Source organism: Sus scrofa, chromosome 8, assembly GCF_054392235.1.
Source record: "Sus scrofa isolate SSC_HxYL_T2T_F1_AM1 chromosome 8, Sscrofa_HxYL_maternal_Yorkshire_Landrace_v2.0, whole genome shotgun sequence".
Taxonomy (NCBI): domain Eukaryota; kingdom Metazoa; phylum Chordata; class Mammalia; order Artiodactyla; family Suidae; genus Sus; species Sus scrofa.
Window position 1 is genome coordinate 122518813 of NC_139390.1, and position 22371 is coordinate 122541183.

General features: G+C 35.8%; 1 protein-coding gene and 1 long non-coding RNA gene across 5 annotated transcripts in view; both read left to right on the forward strand.

The window, feature by feature from the left end:
• Positions 1-22371, forward strand: part of INTS12 (integrator complex subunit 12) — a 31362-nt gene that overhangs the window by 3531 nt on the left and 5460 nt on the right. For 2 of the 4 annotated variants that reach the window (XM_084973282.1, XM_021101712.2), the window contains exons 2-6: positions 5931-6095; positions 12275-12427; positions 14453-14640; positions 16390-16549; positions 21974-22120. In XM_084973282.1, the coding sequence (XP_084829408.1) occupies positions 5940-6095; positions 12275-12427; positions 14453-14640; positions 16390-16549; positions 21974-22120 (804 nt within the window). In that variant the 5' untranslated portion in view covers positions 5931-5939. Of the gene's footprint in view, positions 1-5930; positions 6096-12274; positions 12428-14452; positions 14641-16389; positions 16894-18305; positions 19729-21973; positions 22121-22371 lie in introns of those variants that run through there. The other 2 variants (XR_014813256.1, XR_014813255.1) reach the window with 2 other exon arrangements.
• LOC146401020 (uncharacterized) lies at positions 7088-11711 on the forward strand. Its single transcript, XR_014813262.1, has 2 exons — positions 7088-7213; positions 8463-11711. It is a non-coding gene; the product is annotated as an uncharacterized LOC146401020 (long non-coding RNA).

Genomic DNA, 22371 nt, shown 5'->3' on the forward strand with positions numbered 1-22371 from the left:
TGGTTGTGGGGTTCTGATTAAACTCTTAGAGTGGACCAGATGAGAGATGGATGACAGTAGTCTAGGGTGGTAGTACTAAGAATTGGGAAAGGTGGATTAATTTGAAATATGTTTAAGCGGTTTGGTGAGTCATTGGAGGGCAGGTGTCGAAGTAGAAGTAGTTAAAGCTGATTTTCAGGCTTTTGCTGAAACAATGGAGCAAGTATCATTTGAGAAAGGGAGCACTAGAGGAAGAATTGGTTGAGAGAAGACCTTATGAGTGGCTCTGTTAGGCACATGTTGAATAGGAGGCACCAGTGAGATATCCAAGTCAAGCTGGCAGTTGGATCTTGGAAGAGACACGTGGGCTGGAGAGTTTAATTTATAATTACTGGCAAAAAGGTAGAGTTCTAGCAGTAATGCTCAAACTTTTAAGTAGATCGGAACCACATGGAAGATTTAATGCAAATTTCTGGGTCCCACTCCAGCATGTTTTTTTAGTAGGTCTGGTTGTAGAGACCAAAAGTTTGAGTTCCTAACAGGTTCCCAAGTGCTACATATTGCTGCTGATCCAAAGGACACATTTTGAGAAAATGGTGTAGAGTGCAACAGGAGACCCACAACTTAATCTTGAGGAATTCATTTTCATTGATAGGAATAGAAGGAATCTACAAAGAAGACTGAAAAAGAAGTAGGCGAAAAAATGGCATTTATTATATTTACCTGACTACAGTTGTGAATGTTTTCATGAAAATATTTTCCATGGAATAGTGGGACAAAAGCTGAATTACAGGAAATGTAATATGGAAGTTTTGCTATAAAATTAAGATGACAGGACATAGAAGGGGTTTAAATGTCAAAGAAAAGATGCCAGTAGAAAGAAAGAGGCTAGGAGAGGGGAGTTTGTGGGTAGTAAGAGAACTTGTGGGAATAATTCATAGCTTAAGGTTTCAGGTACGGGTGGCATTACCTGGAGAGCCACCCTTTTATTTAACAAAAGAGGGAAGGATTGGTGCCGGTAAATTGGGAGATGTAGTGGCAGGAAGTTGATTTAGTTCTTTTCTGATGGCTTTTGTTTTCTATATGAAGTATATAAGGCCATTTACTAAGCTAGAGAAGCAGTTTCAAGGAAAATGGAGAAAAAGAGATTGGTCACTGGAGAAAGTGGGAAAGTGAGTTGACCAGAGGATTGCTAAATTGTGTTGAGTGCCTAGATGAGATTAGTGCCTCTGAAGACACAAAGTGTGTATTCCTCTCAGCTGCACTTAGAGTTTGGGAGAAGGCAAGGAAAAGGTAAATAGAGTGGAGGGCTCTAAAGTAGGTGAAACTTTAGGACTAAGGGACAGGGATACTTAGCCTACTAAAGAGAGTCTTTGAAAGGCTGAACCCTGAGGGATAAAAAGAGGTGGAGAAAAAAGATCATTGTTTAAAAATGGGAATTTCTGTCTTACTTATATACATTTACCATAGACCACTCCTAGCATGAGCTAAGAATTCACTCCCACCAACACTACTCTGCCGCCTTCCTTGATCATTGACACTCTTTAAAGTGGTGATTATCATTAGTTTTTTGACATTCTTCTTCTTTAAAGCAACATCTAGATTTTAAGTTAAACCTATTTTTAAAGCATTAAATTTCTTGTGTATATTTATATCTATATCTGCATATACCTAGAACTTCATTTTCCAGAATTCTAATCCACAGTAAGAATGATACAGCTCTTTTACAGTCTATTTTGATCATTAGTTTTAGAATATACAGGAAAGAATTATATAGAAGTAACATAATTTGGTATAACTCTAGGGAAATATTTTTGGAAATAGTAAAGGAAATACATTGACAAATTTATCCCACAGTTGCTGACTTCTTTAGGACTTCAGTAGAAGGAAAATAAATTGCTTTCACTGTTTAGTAACTAGCTCCCCCCCATCCATGTGAGATATCTTCCAGGACCCCCTATGGATGCCTGAAACCATGGATAGGACCAATCCCTATATATATTATGTTTTTTAGTATATGCACATACCTGTGATAAAGTTTTAGTAATAAATTAGGCACAGTAAGAGATTAGCAAGAATAACTAATAAAATAGAATAATTATAACATACCATAATAAAAGTTATGTGAACATGGTTTCTTTTCTCAATTTCTTCAACTCTGCCAGAAATGTGACAGTGGCTTCATTGGTAGACATAGCTTCTCCAGTAATTCTTCACTCTAAACCTGTTCTTGAAACTGTGCGACCACTCTTTTCAGAGGATCCCTTGCTGAATGAAGTCTACATAGAGGCTCAGTGCTTTCTGGCCCAATGCATTGCTGTTAGTTGGAACTTTTTCTGTTTGTGCCCTTCACCCACCCACAAATGTAATGCCTTTTCCGTTCTAAGCAAGCACTTATCATGCACTGTGGCTATAACTTTTGCAGTTTGAGGTGCGACAACAAAACTAGCACAGATTTCTTTTTCCTTCTTCTTAATTCACAGAGGATTCATTCCTACCATAGATCTTAGCATCCTCAGCATATGATCATATAACTTTTTCCTTATTAAGGTGAAAACCTTTTCACTTAGAGGAAGCACTTTTCAGCTTCCGTGGCATATCTCAATTCCCCACATCACTACTCTGGCTCTTTGGGGCCATTATAAGGTTTACTTACTTGATTATAGACACTGTGATAATCCAGCAGTCAATCTAATAACAGAGCTGGCTAGTGACCTAACAGACACAGGATTCACTGGAAAGGGGGATGATTCACATCCTAAGCAAGATGGACTGGATTGGCATGAGATTTTATGACACTACTCAAAATGCCACATAATTTAAAACTTATGAATTGTTTATTCCCGGAATTTTCCATGTAATATTGTGCACCTACAGGTAAGTAAAATGTAGGAAAGTGAAACCACAGATGGGGGGATGGGTAGGAGAACTACTGTATGTGCATTTGCCAGTAAGAAAAGGGAAGTGATAGAAACTAGAGAAGGCAATAGAAAAGAGGGAACGAAAGCAAAATAGGAAACTAAAATATAAAGGATAAAACACATAACCATGAGTGTTTTATTTTAGGCCCAACTACTGTTTTCTTTTGGATGAGGAAAAGAAATTGAGGAAGAAGTTGCCAGTAAAGAGAAAGCAGCGGGAACCAGAAAGTAGAGGCCTCTATAAATTCAAAGTACAGGTGAATGGGAGTAAAGAAATTTTTTAAAAGAAACATGGACATGGTACCTTGAAGAGGCTCCTGGGTCAAAGCGGTAGAAGTGATAGAGAGATGGAAGATTGTAGTCAATAAGGAGGATTGATTGTAGTCGAGGAAGATATTGTAGTCGAGGAAGGTATTCACAACTATTCGTTGTGGCAGGTTTCATGTTTCAGTTGCTGAAGATGAAGTTCCTTGGGGTTGAAGATTTAAATAAACCTAGTGCAAAAGGTTGAAGAACATCAGCATAGGTGCTAAAATTACCAAAGACGATGGCACAGGGAGAGGAAGAAGATGAGCCTGGTGCAGATATTCTATACATCAGCAACAGCGAAGATGCCGGTGTGGAAATTAAGAGACTCTATTAATAACTGGTGGTCATAGAATATTTTTCAATATGGAGTAAGGTCTCTGTAGAACCTCTCTTTGCTGTTGGAGTGGGAACAAGTTAAAGGAACACTACTTGGAGAAAGTTATAAAAGAGGTGATGTTTCTTTTGATGAGGGAGGTTAGTAAAGGTAAATCAATAAAGCGCTTTAGAAACAAGTGAAATATGTAGGGGAATATATTGGTATTGAGGGGGGACTAGAAGTTGATGGGTAGCTAGCAATGAAGTTAATGTGGAAAGGGGGAAGGGCTGAGTGGAAAGAACGCTGGAGGGATTTTCTTAGGGGGAGGTATTTTGTACCTTAAAGCAAGCAGTCATTATGTAAATAGGATAGGGAAACTGGAAGTTGCTAGAAAGACTAAAGCATTGGTCTTGAAACTTTTCTCATAATTTATTCCATGAGTGAAAAAAATTGAGCACACTTCCTTATATTTGCATTTAGCTACCAATTATGTGCACATACTACTGTCACTCTGTAAAAGATTAAAAATAAAAGGAAATTCTAATATTTTTTTCTCTGTATTCTATGGAGACCACTGGCTAGAGGAACGGAGGAATGAATATGTTAGTAATTTAGGCCAGGAGTATAAAGCCTGTTCAGTTTTATAATTTAAGAATCTTATAAAAAGAACTGACTCCAGATTCCTGTTGATGATGTTATCTTTAGTCTTATAATCGAGGTGCTGACTCTTGTCCCCTAATCTGTAACATAAATCTTTTATCTGTGATTATGGAAATACGTAATAAATGCTTTTCTTCTGTTTTTCAGCATGGAAATTTCAGTAATGGTTTTTCTAATATATTAAAAATAATCTTCTAAGAATCAATCTTTTCAGTACCAGATAATACAGATTGTTCTGGATAAGTAAACTCCTATGCTCCTTAGCTATAAAAAGTTAGGTCAGTAGAAAGGCTAGGCTGTGTTCCTTTGTGCACTCAGGAAGAGTGGCAGCTTTATTCCTTTTCATTATGGACATTTTAGTGAGGAGCTCTTTTCTCCTCAGAATGTACAGTGACCAATGTCATAAGTAACCTAAATAAAAAACCTTTGTGTACCTATCATTATACATAGATGATGTGTCTAATAATACACCCCTAAGAAGTGATAGAGGTTGCGTCTCAATTTTTGTTATTACCAAAACAACTGTTTGAAATAGGTTTTTTTCTTTTAGTATTGGCCTTTGGATCCCTTCTCAAAAAGAAGGGCCTTTTTCTCCCTTCTTATGTTATGTGTGTGCTTCCTGTCAAAGTTGAAGAGGAATGGGGGGGGAGGTAAATGGGGAAAAAACAAACAAAATGCATTTTCAGGCTGAGCTTTCATATGCCAAGATTCAACCTACAGCAAGTTTTAATGGCTTTGTAAACTCCTGAAAATGAGAGATTACTGTGGAACTGCTGACAGATCCTTAACTCTATTATTACAATATTATTACAATATCAACCTCGAGGACAGAAGACAATTTTAAGCCTAGAATGTTGATCAAAGAATTGAACACAAAATATACATTTTTATTTTAGTAATTTCTTGCCTACAGACATATTTGAAAAAGTGACACCAGAAGTAGAACCTCATGATACATTGGTCTTAGCTGAAAACAAAACCTTTTAGTGTTTAAGCATTTCCTAAGACTCTGATGTAGATCTTCACTAATTTTTAAGCTTCATAGGACACAGAGAGGCCCTACGGGAGATAGATATATATTACAATTTGGCACCTTGCTTTTTAAAAAATTGTTTAATGCCTGAGATATCACAGTCTAAGTGTGAGGCAAGAAGATTATGTTAGTATGTTTTCTGAAGCACTCAAGATTGGGGCTGAGGAATAAAGAGACAAAAATAAATAAATAAATGAGATAAAAGCTTCAGCAGTGACCTTAATAGCTCCTTGTTTAATTGCACCCTCTAACCATTGCCCTCTGGTGACACCCTTCCGCCAATGTGTGTATTTTGGTTTATTTGTTTGTTTTTTTGTCCTGGAAATAAAGTTTGAGAGAACAAATTTTGATATATAGTAAACTTGATCTAAATATGTCAAATTGCTGCGTACTGAATTTTAAGTGTACCATTGTGAAACAGTGTTAGGAAGTGCCTCTGTGACGGAGAAGAGCTATTCTGTATTTAAAATTTTGTCATGGATATGGATACGAAGCAAACTGATTGTGCTCCTGCTTCAGGTAAAAAGTACTAGATAATGCCACTCAGGGATAAAAAGGAAGTTTACTTTTATCTATAAGAACCTTTTGGACATTTGGAATTCTCTATCCAAAGTGTGCAGTATTACCTATTAGAAACAAAAGAACAAAATAAACTTTGACATAGATAATTGCTCATTGTCTGTAAATTACTTTCCCCTTTTTTTTTCTTCAGGTGTTTGCAATGGCTGCTGCTGTGAACTTGGAACTCGATCCCATTTTTTTGAAAGCACTAGGCTTCTTACATTCAAAGAGTAAGGATTCTGCTGAAAAGCTAAAAGCACTACTTGATGAATCTTTGGCTCGGGGCATTGATTCAAGTTACCGACCATCTCCAAAGGTATCTACTTGAATAAAAAGCTTGCAGGGATGGGGGGGGGTGGTTGTAAATCCTGTGGCAGAACAGTGTTAATTTAACATTTAGACCATCTCAAAACTATCTCTTTGCCAAAATAATCTTTCCTTATGGCATGAAGAGATTTTTTATATATTATTCTTTTCTTCCTTCAAGCTTTCAGAGAACTGTTACACTTTATAGAACTTTATACTTTATAGCTGGGAGTAGGAGATATTGTTTTCTACTACTTCATGTGAATAGAAATGCACTTGTTTAAAGTATGTTTCAATTTCTAACTCTTTATGATCAAAGGTTTTTTTGTTTGGTTGGTTGGTTGATTGGTTTTTTTTTTTTTTTTAAGCTGCTGAATAAAACCATAACTTACTTGTAACTATTCTCTAATGTTTGGGGCAAAAATAATGAAGTAAAAGGACAAGGCTTTTGCAATTAAGTGAATTAAATATGGATAGGATAATTTAAGGAAAAAAGGATGGATGAACTGTAAGAATTATGTAGCTGCAATTGTGATAATAAACAAAGTGGCCAAGCAGCTTTATGCAAAAAGAATATACATTTTGGAACCAGACAAACCCACTTTAAATCCCAGCTTACCTCTTACTGGTGTGGTGATAGATAACATACCTTGAATATATACTGTGTCCCAGGTACTTTTCTGAGTGATATATGTTTATAATTAATTTTAATTATGATAATGATCCTTTCAGATACAACAAGGAAAGTGAGGTACCTAGTAACTTCATTTCACCCAACCTCTGTTTCTTTAATAGTAAAATGAGGATAATAAGAACTACCTTACCAAGTTGGGAAAATTAAAAGAGATAAAGTATGTTGGTCGCTTTAGTTAGTGACTACCTGGCTCTCAAGAGAATGAAGCTGAGTAGTGTAGTATCTACCTGGCTCTCAGTGAATGACAGCTCTTGCTATGTTTTCCAATACCTACTAAGATATTCTTTCAAATATTTCTAAAACTCTAGCCTTGAAACTCTGAGTCACCCAGGTCTATGGACTTAAGATACCAAACTGAGAAAGAGAAGATAGAACTACATGACTAGTTCAGTCTAATCCAGAATCTCAAACTCAAGACAGGGCCAAATGCCCAAGTAAGCAATCTATATTTTATCCCTACACTCTTCTTCTCAACACTAGCCCTGGTATTCTCAAACTTTTTTTTTATTGTTTTTTGAATAGTAGAGTCTCTGTTACTTCATTTCTTCTAACATTTTCATAGGTTCAGCCAGCTCAAACCAACCAAATTAATAATATAATAACATTAATTCTGCTCTAAGTATTGATGTTGCCCAAATAGGAAATTCCTATTATTGCTAAAGACACAGTATTATGAGATTCTAAAACAGAAGGAACTTCACCTGTTAAAACACATGAGAAATTTATTGCAGCTAAAAAGCCTCCTGCCCTTAGTTGTCTAACTGGAAGTTACTTCTCTTTGTCAGTTCAGAGAAAATACTCTGCTAGGTATTTTAAAAACACATGTTCATTTAATTTTAGTCTTTAGCTGAACATTTCCATCTCTAGAATTGTGTGAGAATCACCCGGAGCCAGTAGTGTGCTCATAAACATTAACAATTGGCCATCCAAGTACAGTTCCAACATAAAAGTTGGGGGTAATTCCAGGGAGCTACTACTATATGCATAAGCTTTTTGTACTACTAACAGCAGGTAACAAATATATATGTATTATATAAAAATATATATATAAGTTAGCAACGTGATAATAACAAGAATTAAAAGTTTAAAACAGAACGAAAAGACAAGGCACAGACTGAGAGAAAGGTTTACAAATCATGTATCTGATAAAGGCCTTGTATCCAGAATCTAAAGAACTCTTTATACTCAATAATGAAACAAACAAGCTCATTTTTTTTAAATGTCCAAAAAATTTTAACAAACATTTTACCAAAAAAGATAAATGTATGGAAAATAAGCACTTAGAAAAATATTTAACATCATTAGCCATTAGGGAAATGTAAATTAAGTCTACAGTGATATGCCACTGTGTACCTACTGAAACATTTAAAATTACAAAGTTCAGCCCCACAAAGCATTGGTGAGGATGTGAAGGAACTGGGACTTTCACATACTCCTGGTGGAAATATAAACTGGCATAGCACTTTGGAGCATGGTTTGGTACTTCTTAAAAAGTTAAACCTACCACATGATCCAGACATTCCATTCCTAGATATTTATTCTACAGAAATGAAAGTAAATGTTTATACAGTGTCTTATACATGAATGTTCATAGCAGCTTTATTTGTAACAGCCCCAAAATACAAACAACCCACATGTCCGTCATTAGGTAAGTGAATATAAATCATGGTATATTTATTGTAGAATACTATTCGGAAACAGAAGGAATGAACTTTTCGTATACTCAGCAACATTGGTGAATCTCAAAATTAATATACTGAGTGAAAGAAGCCAGAAGAAAGGACATATACTGCATGATTCCACTTACAGAAATTGCCGGGAAATGCAAACTGATTTATAGCGACAGAAAGCAAATTAGTGATTGCCCGAGACTGGGTTATTTAGTTTTTCTAGGATGTCTATCTCCATCAGTGATTACAAGGGGCCACAAGGAAATTTTGGGGAATGATAGATCTGTTCGTTATATTGATTATAGTGAAACCAAATAGTGAAACTTAGCAGATTTTACACTCTAAGTAGATGCAGCTTTTATGTCAGTTGTTTTTTTTTTTAATAATGATTTTTATTTTTTCCATTATAGCTGATTTACAGTGTTCTGTCAATTTTCTGCTGCATAGCAAGGTGACCCAGTCACACATACATGTATACATTCTTTTTTCTCACATTATTATGCTCCATCACAAGTTACCAGACATAGTTCCTAATGCTATACAGCAGGATCCCATTGCTTATCCATTCCAAAGGCTATAGTTTACATCCATTAACCCCAAATTCCCAGTCCCTTCCCCTCCCTCTTGGCAACCACAAGTCTGTTCTCCATGTCCATGATTTTCTTTTCTGTGGAAAGGTTCATTTGTGCCATTTATTAGATTCCAGATGCAAGTGAAATCATACGGTATTTGTCTTTCTCTTTCTGAATTACTTCACTTAATATGAGAGTGTCTAGTTCCATCCATGTTGCTGCAAATGGTATTATGTCATTCTTTTTTATGGCTGAGTAGTATTCCATTGTGTATAGATACCACATCTTCTTAATCCAATCATCTGTTGATGGACATTCAGGTTGTTTTCATGTCTTGGCTATTGTGAATAGTGCTGCCATAAACATGCAGATGCATGTGTCTTTTTCGAGGAAAGTTTTGTCTGGTTATATGCCCAAAAGTAGGGTTGCTGAGTATTATGGTAATTCTTTGTGTAGTTTTCCAAGGTACCTCCACACTGTTTTCCATAGTGGTTGTACCAATTTACATTCCCACCAACAGTGCAGGAGGGTTCCCTTTTCTCCACACCCTCTCCACCATTTGCCATTTGTGGATTTATTAATGATGGCCATTCTGACTGGTGTGAGGTGGTATCTCATGGTAGTTTTGATTTGCATCTCTCTAATAATCAGTGATGTTGAGCATTTTTTCATGTGGTTGTTGGCCATCTGAATATCTTCCTTGAAGAAATGTCTGTTCAAGTCTTTTGCCCATTTTTCAGTTGGGTTTTTGGCTTTTTTGCTGTTGAGTTGTATAAGTTGTTTGTATATTTTAGAGATTAAGCCCTTGTTAGTTGTATCGTTTGAAACTATTTTCTCCCATTCTGTAAGTTGTCTTTTTGGTATTTTTAATGGTTTCCTTTTGTGTGCAAAAGCTTGTCAGTTTGATTAGGTCCCATTGGTTTATTTTTGCTTTTATTTCTGATGCTTTGGGAGACTGACCTGAGAAAACATTTGTAAGGTTGATGTCAGAGAATGTTTTGCCTATGTTCTCTTCCAGGAGTTTGGTGGTGTCTTATCTTATATTTAAGTCTTTAAGCCATTTTGAGTTTATTTTGGTGCATGGTGTGAGGGTGTGTTCCAGTTTCATTGATTAACATGCAGCTGTCCAGGTTTCCCAGCAATTCTTGCTGAAAAGACTTTCTTTTTCCCATTTTATGTTCTTGCCTCCTTTGTCGAAGATTAATTGACCATAGGTGTTTGGGTTTATTTCTGGGTTCTCTATTCTGTTCCTTTGGTCTGTATATCTGTTTTGGTACCAGTACCACACTGTCTAGATGACTGTGGCTTTGCAGTATTGCCTGAAGTCTGGGAGAGTTATGCCTCCAGCTTGGTTTTTGTTTCTCAGGATCGCTTTGGTAATTCTCGGTTTTTTGTGGTTCCATATTAGTTTTTGGATTGTTTGCTCTAGTTCTGTGAAAAGTGTCGCAGGTAATTTTGTTAATTTGTTAGGGATTGCATTGAATCTGTAGATTGCTTTGGGTAGTATGGCCATTTTTACAATATTAATTTTTCCAACCCAGGAGCATGGAATATCTTTCCATTTCTTTGCATCCTCTTTAATTTCCTTGATTAATGTTTTACAGTTCTCAGCATATAATCTTTTGTCTCCTTGGTCAGGTTCATTCCCTGGTATTTGGTTTTTTGGGGTGCAATTTTAAAAGGTATTTTTTTATTTCTTTTCTAATATTTCATTATTAGTATATGGAAATGTGAGTGATTTCTGAGTGTTAATCTTATATCCTGCTATTTTGCTGCATTTGTTGATCAGTTCGAGTAGTTTTTGGTTTGAGTCCTTAGGGTTTTCTGTGTATAGTATCATGTCATCTGCGTACAGTGACAATTTTACCTCTTCTCTTCCAATTTAGATACCTCTTATTTCTTTTGTTTGTCTGATTGCTGTGGCTAGGGCTTCCAGTACTATGTTGAATAAAAGTGGTGAGAGTGGGCATCCTTGTCTTGTTTCAGATTTTAGCGGGAAGGCTTTCAGCTTTTTCTCCATTGATTATTATATAGGCTGTGCATTTGTCATAAATGGCTTTTATTATGTTAAAGTATGTTCCCTCTATACCCACTTTGGTAAGAGTTTTTATCATGAATGAATGTTGGACTTTGATGTTTTTTCTGCATCTATTGAGATGATCATGTGGTTTTTTATTTTTCTTTTGTTAATGTGGTATATGATGTTAATTGATTTGCATATGTTGAACCATCCTTGTGAACCTGGGAATTCATAGCAATACAGGCTTTCCTCAAAAAAGAAGAAAAATCTCAAATCGACAACTTAACCCATCACCTAAATGAATTAGAAAAAGAAGAACAAATGAAACCTAAAGTCAGCAGAAGGAAGGAAATCATAAAGATCAGAGAGGAAATCAATAAAATAGAGATTCAAAAAACAGTAGAAAAAAATCAATAAAACCAAGAGCTGGTTCTTTGAAAAGGTAAACAAAATTAACAAACCTCTGGCCAGACTCACCAAGAAGAGGAGAGAAAAAACCCAAATAAACAAAATAAGAAATGAAAAAGGTGAAGTCACAATGGATACTGCAGAAATACAAAAAACCACAAGAGAATTCTATGAACAATTGTATGCCAACAAATTTGACACCCTAGAAGAAATGGAAACTTTCTAGAGACTTACAGCCTGCCGAAACTGAATCAAGAAGAAATAGATCAACTGAACAGACCGATCACTAGAAATGAAATTGAATATGTAATAAAAACACTCCCTACAAATAAAAGTCCAGGACCAGATGGCTTCACAAGTGAATTCTACCAAACACAAAGAGGAACACACACCCATCCTCCTTAAATTTTTCCAAAAGGTTGAAGAAGAAGCACTCCCAAAGACATTCTGTGATGCCACCATCACCCTAATATCCAAACCAGACAAAGATACCACCAAAAAAGAAAACTATAGGCCAATATCTCTGATGAAGATAGACACAAAAATTTTCAATGAAATTTTAGCCAACCGAATCCAACAACGTATAACAAAGATCATACACCACGACCAAGTGGGATTCATCCCAGGTTCACAAGTATGGTTATATCAGTTGTTTAAAGAAAAGGACAATACATTGGTTACAATATGATGTCTTAATTTTTAACTGAAAATTGCTTAGATTTATGATCTGGCTTTTTTGTTGTTGTTTGTTTCTTGTTTTGTTTTAACAATATATTGAATAATCTGAATATTTCACTATGGATATCTTTTTAATTTCACTTATAGGATGTGGAGCCACCCAAAATTTCAAGCACAAAAACTGTGTCTGTTAAGCAAGAGCCCAAAACAACATCCAGTCTTCCTTCTGGCAATAATAATGGCAAGGTCCTTACAACTGAAAAGGTAAAGAAGGAAGGTGAAAAGAGACCTGCTGATAAAGTAAGATTTTATTTTACTCTAGTAAATCAATCAGTCAATCAGTTGTTTATTGGCAGAAAAATATTTTGCTCTCTTTGTATGTAATAGTGGATAAAAGTATATAATCAGTAAATATGTTTTGATAATTATAGGTGTTGGTTTTTTGAAAAATTAAAAATTTAGAAACATTTTTAAACCACTTACTGAAGTCATTGTCAACAACATTTAAGCCCTAGAGGATGTACTAATTTTATGTGTAATCTTTACAACTCAAATGTTCCGAGTGGAACAGTTGTTGAAAAGAAAAGATAGCGAGGAACGAATAAAGGTGTAAATGACTAAATATGAAATTTGTTACAGAATGGCCTGTACCTTAACAGGGGTATAGATAACTCATGGATTGTCTATTTTGAATGATTTCCTCACATAATTAATTATTAGGATTTTTGCACTTATATTTAAAAAATGTTTTTAGAGAAACCTTAGTAACCTCTGGCCTGGAATATTTTAGTACTTTTTCTAAATATTGGCTATTCATAAACTATATGGTATAATTTTTTGTGTTTTTAAATTTGTATAAATGCTGTACATACATATCGTTTGACAACTTTTTCTCCGCTTAAAAATGTCCTTTTAGGAGTTCGCGTCGTGGCGCAGTGGTTAACGAATCCGACTAGGAACCATGAGGTTGCGGGTTCGATCCCTGCCCTTGCTCAGTGGGTTAACGATCCGGCGTTGCCTTGAGCTGTGGTGTAGGTTGCAGACGCGGCTCAGATCCCGCGTTGCTGTGGCTCTGGCGTAGGCCGGTGGCTACAGCTCCGATTCAACCCCTAGCCTGGGAACCTCCATATGCCGCGGGAGCGGCCCAAGAAATAGCAACAACCACAACAAAAAAGACAAAAGAAAAAAAAAAAAATGTCCTTTTAATATTTACCTGTGTTGACACTTACAGATCTGAATGTTTCTTTCAACTACCATGTAATATTCATCCTATGTATAAATTAGTTTATCCACTCCCCAACTGATAGGCAATTAGCTTATTCTTTTTCTCTGTTACAATGGAGCATCAGTGAGCTTTTTTGCACATGGTGATAATTTCTATAGGATGTATACCTATAAGTGGATGTAATAAGATAGGTATATCTTCAACATCATTAGGCATAAGTGGATTATAAGTTTATACTCTCACTGATAAAGTATAAGAATTCAAAATTCTCTTTTTTTTTCCTTTTTTTTTTTTTTTGTCTTTTTAGGGCCACACCAGCGGCATATGGAGGTTCCTAGGGTCTAATCGGAGCTGTAGCTGCCAGCCTATGCCACAGCCACAGCAATGCCAGATCCGAGCTACATCTGCAACCTACACCACAGTTCACGGCTATGTCAGATCCTTAACCCACCAAGTGAGGCCAGGGATTGAACCTGCAACCTCATGGTTTCTAGTCGGATTCGTTTCCATTGTGCCACAGCGGGAACTCTTTTTTTTTTTTTTTTTTTTTTTTGTCTGAATTCAGAATTCTCCATGTCTTATCAGACTTTTAACTTTTGCCAATCTGACAGGTATATCCATAATATTTATGTCTTAAAGAGAGGAGACAGAATTTGCTTTTAAGCAAATATGGAGATGTGTTAGGCCTGGATGACTGATAGAAGTTCATTATTTATTTACTTCTTTTCAATGTATTTTAAATGTCAGTAGTTCATAATTTAAAATACTTAAAACAAAAATAGCCTTAATTGTGCTGTGGCTTCTCAATTCAAAGTATCGAATGGTGGGGGGTTTGGGGGAGGTAGTCAAAGACAGTATAAGTAAATTCCTGAACTTCCAGGATTCTTTAATGGATAAAAGACTACAAAGAGAAATACAGGTCCATGTTAAACTGTTCCACCTTATTGGTTTCTTTTAACATACTGATTGTGATTTTATTGTCCATCTTCGACAGGTCTAACTGTGAATATATCTGATGAGTAGACTTGGTCATTGCACACTGTCTGTTTTATCCCATCTCTCTGTGATTTAAAATTTATTCTAGTGTGATTTTTTAATAGATGAAATCAGATGTCACTGAAGGAGCTGATATTCCAAAGAAACCAAGATTGGAGAAGCCAGAGACACGGTCTTCTCCCATTACTGTCCAAACCAGCAAGGATTTGGCTATAGCTGACCTTTCCAGCTTTGAGGAGACGAGTGCTGATGATTTTGCCATGGAGATGGGATTGGCCTGTGTTGTTTGTAGGTAAGTTATACCTTGCCACAGATTATTTTATTTATTTGCAAAGAGCAAACATCTCTCAAAAGAAAAATGAGATGAATTGTTGGGCGTTTTTACTTTGTTTTTATTATTTAGAGGTGGGTAGAAGATAAGGAGATTATTCCCCATGAACTGCCCATATGACAGTTTGTCTTGAAAATTTTCAATATTTTATCTTCCTGACGTTGGCATCTTTGGTCAGTTATGCTGTAGTAACACTTTCTGCATTCTTGGGTTCTAGAGGGAAAGCAATTATTGCTTTATTCTTCAGTGAGGAAGAGCCTGTTCAGCAGATTTAATTATTTCCATCTTTCTTTTTAAGAAGACTATGTTTCTGGAGTTCCCGTCGTGGTGCAGTGGTTAACAAATCTGACTAGGAACCATGAGGTTTCGGGTTCGGTCCCTGCCCTTGCTCAGGGGGTTAACGATCCGTTGTTGCTGTGAGCTATGGTGTGGGTTGCAGACGCGGCTCAGATCCCGCGTTGCTGTGGCTCTGGCGTAGGCCGGTGGCTGCAGCTCAGATTGGACCCCTGGCCTGGGAACCTCCATGTGCCACGGGAGCAGCCCAAGAAATAGCTAAAAAGACAAAAAAAAAAAAAAAAAGACTATGTTTCTTTTTTTTTTTCCTAAAGTGTTGATAGTATTTATAAAGTAAAAAGTTATGTATCATTTTCTCAAATACTATTAAATATTTTCCTAAGGATAATGGAAACAAATGATTGGATCATGTAGGTTATTTTGAGTGTGTTTTAAAACATGGATACATAATTATAAAAGCACAGATAATTCTGCTTAGTAAAAGAGGCATTTTAAAATTCAGGATAATTAGATTTTTAAGCAACTTGATGCCAGGAGCTATATTTTTAATTGTTAATGGCTTTCATTGCTTTAGCACAGCAGAAAAGATAGCCACCTTTATTGGTATTTTCTTCATGAAAATGTTAAACTCTGGTGCACTGGGACTAAGCCTATATCTATAAACTTTTGTGAACCTTATAGAGAATCAGTTAATGTACTTCTGAATGGGATCATATTGCTAGAGCTTCATTATTTTCACATGTATTTTTCTCAACCTTTATTTACCATAAGGGTTATCATTTTTATATAAAGAAATAAATGGTAAAGTAATAAGAGGGAAAGAACTAGTAATTGTAGCCCTCCATCAGGAGACTTCTTATTCTAGCCTAAGGCTATTGCTGTTGGAATTTATACTTTTTTGATACACATATTGCTACATTCTATTCAGTTGATAAGACATTTATTTATTGAACAACCTATGTCTACACAATAATGTGCTAGGCTCTATAGACTATTAGGTACAGTTGCCACCTTTAGGTAACTCATATAGTAATGAAGAAGATAGAAAAATATGTAGGCAATATATATAAAGGAATTTAATAGAGGTACAAGTACAAAGATGTTATGAGACTGTTGGAGGACTAGCCAAAGTCTACTACCTTCTAGGAGAAAGAAAAAAAATTGCGATGAGAAATGACAAGGTGAATAGAGCCAGATTTAGTCAATAAGTCACTTCATGTATTTCTTAATGGTGAAAAAAAACCTTTAAAAGAAACAGTGTTTGTACAGGCTATATGTTGGGGTTTGTTATTTTGCTCTTTGGTTTTCAGGGGATTTTACCCTCTTTAGTATATCAAACTTTACCAGAACAACCTTAAAATGGCTTTAAATTGTTGCATTCAAATAAATGTATTGTTTAATGGTGTATTCTCTTAGGCAAATGACAGTGGCATCAGGTAATCAATTAGTAGAATGTCAGGAATGCCATAATCTCTACCATCAAGATTGCCACAAGCCCCAGGTGACAGACAAGGAAGTGAATGACCCTCGCCTTGTGTGGTATTGTGCCCGATGTACCAGACAAATGAAGAGAATGGTAGGAATCATTTTTCTCCATCTTAAACAATCTCTGTGAAGTTTTTTTGTTGATATGTGCTTTTTAAAATAAAAATTGGAACATTTATACTACTGATAAAAATAAATCATGTAAGCCGATTATGTAAATGTTTGTGTATGTACCATAGTATGTGTGATTTATGTAGATTTGCCTAAATGGGCCAGACCACATGTATGTATTTTTTTCTATTTATCTTTAGCGCTTTCTGGTATAAACAAACAGGATCGAAGACCCACAAAATATAAACATTCCTTAGTAGTATGTCAGTGTATTTGTAAACATTTAAAAAAAAATAATGCAGGAGTTCCCATCGTGGCTCAGTGGTTAACGAATATGACTAGAAACAATGAGGTTGCAGGTTCGGTCCCTGGCCTCATTCAGTGGGTTAAGGATCCGGCGTTGCCGCGAGCTGTGGTCTAGGTCGCAGACGCAGCTCGGATCCCGTGTTGTTGTGGCTGTGGTGTAGGCCGGTGGATACAGCTCCTATTAGACCCCTAGCCTGGGAACCTCCATATGCCACAGGAGCGGCCCTCAAAATGCAAAAAGACAAATAATAATAATAATAATGATAATATTAATGATAATAATAATAATGCAAAGCACTGTGGGAAGTGGTGAGATACAAAGCCCCAGTCTTTGGTGAGTCTGGTAATGAAATATTGGAAATGCCTATTCCTGAGTGAGCATAAATCACCAAACATACAAACTGTGTACAGAGGTAGTATTTGTATTGCATCTCTGTCTTTCCTTCTGGGTTTCTTTATTTGCTTCTCAGTCTTTCCTTCTTATTGTCTTCAAGTGACCATTTATCCTATTTTCCAGAGTACTACCTCAGTTGCCTGTTGACAAACTTAACTGCCTTTGATATCATACTGAACATGTTTTCATTTGTTATATTGGATAATTTTCTAACTTTTATTCATTTAAAAAATAGGTAGATGAACATTGTTAAAAAGTCAAGTTGTTATTTACTTCAGTGACTTGCTTGCCTCTCCCACCACCATTCCCCCTGCATTAGATTAGGGACTCCTGATAGAAAAGTTCTCGTATCTGATAACCAAATGAATTTCTACATAAAATTTTTCTGACCAAATGTACCTTTTTAAAGTCAGAAGTTCTTAAAGTAAAAAACAACAACAACAAAGATATCTACTGTATTTTTAATCCCTTAAATCAGAATTAGATTATGTCTTTATTCCTATGAAAAGTTGTAAAATTTCAGTAGTATTTATACTTTCTGTTTGTAACAGGAAATTTTATGACAAGGTATATTTTTTTTCTGCTCAGTCTAATTTTTATTTAGTTTAAGTAATAAAACTAGCTCTCCAGGATGTCATCAGAGTGTTTGTGGGTAAACAATATAGTGCATTCCAATGCATCGACACAAGTAGTCACTAAGAATTAAGTCAGGATAAATAATTTGTAGCATTTATCTGTCTTTTCTTCAGTATAACTTCAAAGTCTATTATTATTTAACTGTAACTCTGTTAATAAAGTAAGTACTGTTCTTTCCTAAGTTTTCCCTCCCTTATATTTTGTGACTTAGTTTACACCAAATGTATATCTATAGTTTTGTTTTTTTTTTTTTTTTTTTTTGTCTTTTTAGGGCCACACCCTGGCGGTTCCCAGGCTAGGGGTCGAATCAGAGCTGTAACCACTGGCCTACACCTCAGCCGCAGCAATGCCAGATCTGAGTCGCATCTGCGACCTATACCACAGTTTATGGCAATGCCAGATTCTTAACCCACTGAGCAAGGCCAGGGACCAAACTTGCATCCTCATGGACAGTCAGATTCGTTTCGGCTGGGCAATGACAGGAACTCCCCTTTTTATAGTTCTAACCCTCTCTGGAGTGGATTTTGGCAGCAGAACAGATATCCTACAGTTACTTTAAGTTTAATATTTTTATTTATTTTTTTAATTTAATTTTTATTATTGTTACTATAATAATCCACAGCATGCAAAAGTTCCTAGGACAGGGATTGAACCTGAGCTATGGCAGTGACACTGCTGAATCCTTACTGCTAGGCCACCAGGGAAGTCCTTAAGTGCAACATTTTTTAAATTAAAATTATTTTCTTCTCCACTCAGTTTTTTTCCCCTATTTCCTGAACTAGAAAACATTATCTTTGATGCCTCTCTTAATTCCATATCCCTTTGTTTACCGCACTTGTTAATTGTATCTCTAATGTATTTCTTAAATCTTCATTTCACTTTTATTACCCTGTTCCACAAATCCCTCATTTCTTGTCTATTATTTTAGCTTAAGAGGTCTCCTTTCTTCCCTTCAGTCCACTTTACTCACTGTAATTAGAATATTCTTCTAAAATATTTATCAAACTTCATCGTTCAAGTTTACCAGTGGCTCTCAGTTACTGATATAATGAGGTTATCCCTGCCAGGGTGAATGTATAGACTTTCTCTCTTGGACCTACTTTACCTTTGTATCCTTCTCTCCTGCCACTTCGCCGTATACACCAACATACTATGGCCATGCCGGACAAATGGTTCATTCCTTGCGTATATGGTGAACTTTCATTTTCACATATGCCTTGCTTCTCAGTTTCTCTTCATCTGGGATACCTTTTTTCTTTATCAACTTTGCAAATTAAATGTCTAATTCATTCGTCATTAAGACCAAGTCTCAGAGTTCCCACTATAGCATGACAGGATTGGCGGCATCTCTGGAGTGTTGGGACTCAGATTTGATCCCCAGCCCAGCACAGAGGGTTAAGGATCTGGCATTGTTGCATCTTGGTGTAGGTTGCAGCTGTGGCTAGGATAGGATCTGATCCCTGGCCTGGGAACTCCATAGGCAATCATGGGTTAGCCAAAAAAAAGAAAAAAAAAAAAAAAAAAAAAAAAAAGACCAAGTCTCACTCACTGGCAAAGCATTAGAGCAGAGCTCAGGACTGGACACATCCTACATTCTATTGTTCTCATTTTAAGATACATAAAATGGAGGAAATGTAGATTAGCACCAGAAATTATTAAGTTCAGTCAGTGTCCGAGAGTCCAGTGCTGAATGGGGGGCCATGACTAATATTAGAACATGATTAGATCCTGTGAAATCAGATTGTTATGATCATTATACAACTACAGATGTGATAAATTCATTTGAGTAATAAAAAAAATGAAAAGAAAAAAAAAAAAAAAAACACGATTGGAATGCACCAAGAGTGGACCTAGAGAAATACCAAAAGACATGATCTGAAGTGAGCTCGGAGATCAGGATCCAGTATATACAAGTTTAGTGAGAGAAATAAATTTGGAAATAGTGGGGATGCTAAGTCCAGTCATTCTTGTTATAATTGCCTTCATCGAGGTTCTCCTATGTGCATTGGTTATTGCTCCAAGATAACTCAAAGACACCATAAATTACATCTTATATCACCTTTCTCCTTGTGCTTAATCCTCCAACTAGGGCAGATTCTACAGTACGCATTATTATAGGAAGACAGAGTTAAGAATGGTGTGAAATGGGTGATAGGGTCCAAGGATATTCTCACTCACTAAGTGAGAGACCCATGACTTATTGTAGTGATTCTCAATCTAAGGTAGTAACACACTCCTACTCAGCAATATTTAGAAATACATGGTAGTTTTGATTGCTGCTATACTGGCAGTTATGGCCTTCAGTGGAGAATTTCATATGTTCTGTGATATGTAAGTCACCTAATGAAAAATTATAGTGCCTTTGTCGAGCAGCACTGAGTCAAATGATAATATCCTAGTTCCCTAATCTGGTATGACCAGCAGAGGACAAAGGGTTTTGGGTATTTTTTCCTCAGCTTCTAAGATGGCTACGTAAAATAAAAGAAACAGAAAAAGACCTAAACATGATCTTCTAGGCAGAGCTTCTTTATGGGCTTGATGGTGACGAATCTTCATCTACTAAAACATATGTTAGGGAGGTCTTCAGAGACTAACCACATCTACTGGTTAAAGGCCATGGATATGGAATTATGTATTTCTGATTTACTCTGAAGGCTGCATTCTCATAATGTGGTATTACAATGGAGGGTAAGATAATCTTTCTCGGTAGCAAGAGATATTTTACCATAGATATCTTCTAGCATCGTTAATAGTATTCTTGATCTGAATGTTGCTTTATAAGTGATATTTGAAAGTAGGTGTACTTTTCATGTGGAAAGTATGTAATATAAAAATGAGATGAAACTTAAGGATGAAAATTATATTGTATGGTAAACCATGCACAAGAAAATCCAAATATAAAACAACTGCATTCAAGCTTCCAGATATGAAAACACATTATTAATAAATTTCCTGGTATAGACTTGCATGGCTTTATTAGGATTGGCAAAGACAATGTAATGGCTGGGAGCATCTGTACCCATCCAGTAAGGACAGGGTCTTTCAGATTCTGTTTTCTTACTTTTTATAAATGGTGATGAATAAATAGTAACTATTATTGTTTGCATTCAACATGTGCCAGATACCATGCTAAACTGTTACATAATTACATTTCATTCTCATAACCCACCTTTGAAACATAAAGTGTCCCTATTTTACAAATAAGAATGAGACTTTAGAGCTTCACATATTTTACCTGAGATAACATAGCTAGGGAGTTGGGTTTCAATCCTAGTTCTGTTTGACTCCAAAAACTATTCTTTCAAACACTTGTACTATTCTGTTTATATAGTTAATATTATCTCACTGGAGAACACTAAGGAAAAAGCTGGATAATGATTAGAGTTTATAAGAGAATTGAGTAGAGTATGTAATATAAAATAAAGAATCAATTGTTGGTCAAAATAGAACTGAAAATGCTTAAAGGATCAGTGAGTGCAAATTCCTCTGTAATAACATAGAAATTTGTGTTTGCGAACTTTAAAAATCCAGCGTGACTAGCTCTACAGTGTGGAAAAAACCTCAAAAAGGTTCATCATTTAACACTAATAGTTTTATTTTCCTATTCTGTATTCAAAACCATATAATCAGTCTGAACTATCTTTTAATTCACCCTCAGTTACTCAGAGACTTATGCCTGAACCCCAAGAAGAAGACTCTTATCTTTGACCAACCCTAATAAAAAAAATGCACTTCCTTGTGAGTGAAGCTAACAAATAATTTGTGATTTTTTTTTTTAACAATTTGGTTTGTTTGTTAAAACGGTACTTAATTAACCCTAAGCTGCATGATTGTTAAAGCTTTATATTATCTTTCCTATTTAGAAGATAATAAAATCTATAAAGCCATTAATATGATTATAATAAAAGTAATTTGTCCAAGAGTATATTTTCAGTGTCATAACAATAGTTTTTAAATGTTCAATTGTATTCCAACTCAATGAGGAGTCCTATGATAGATTTTTATTGTCTTTTTGTGCATTTAACTAATATTTTATAGCTAATTTAATCTTAACACTGATTTTTACAGGCTCAAAAAACTCAGAAACCTCCACAAAAACCAGCCCCCACAGTTGTTTCTGTAGCTCCAGCTGTCAAAGATCCATTGGTTAAGAAACCAGAAACTAAACTCAAACAAGAGACAGCTTTTCTAGCATTTAAGAGAGCAGAAGTCAAGGTATAGTATATTCCATTTTTATCTAAGATTGGATTTTAATTTAGTTGACTTAATAATAGTTACTTGAGGGAGTTCCTGTTATGGCACAGTGGAAACGAATCCAACTAGTAGCCATGAGAATGAAAGTTCTATCCCTGGCCTCTCTCAGGAATTAAGGATCTGTCGTTGCTGTGAGCTGTGGTGTAGGTCGCAGATGCAGCTCCAATCCCTCATTGCTGTGGCTGTGGTTTAGGCTGGCAATTATAGCTCTG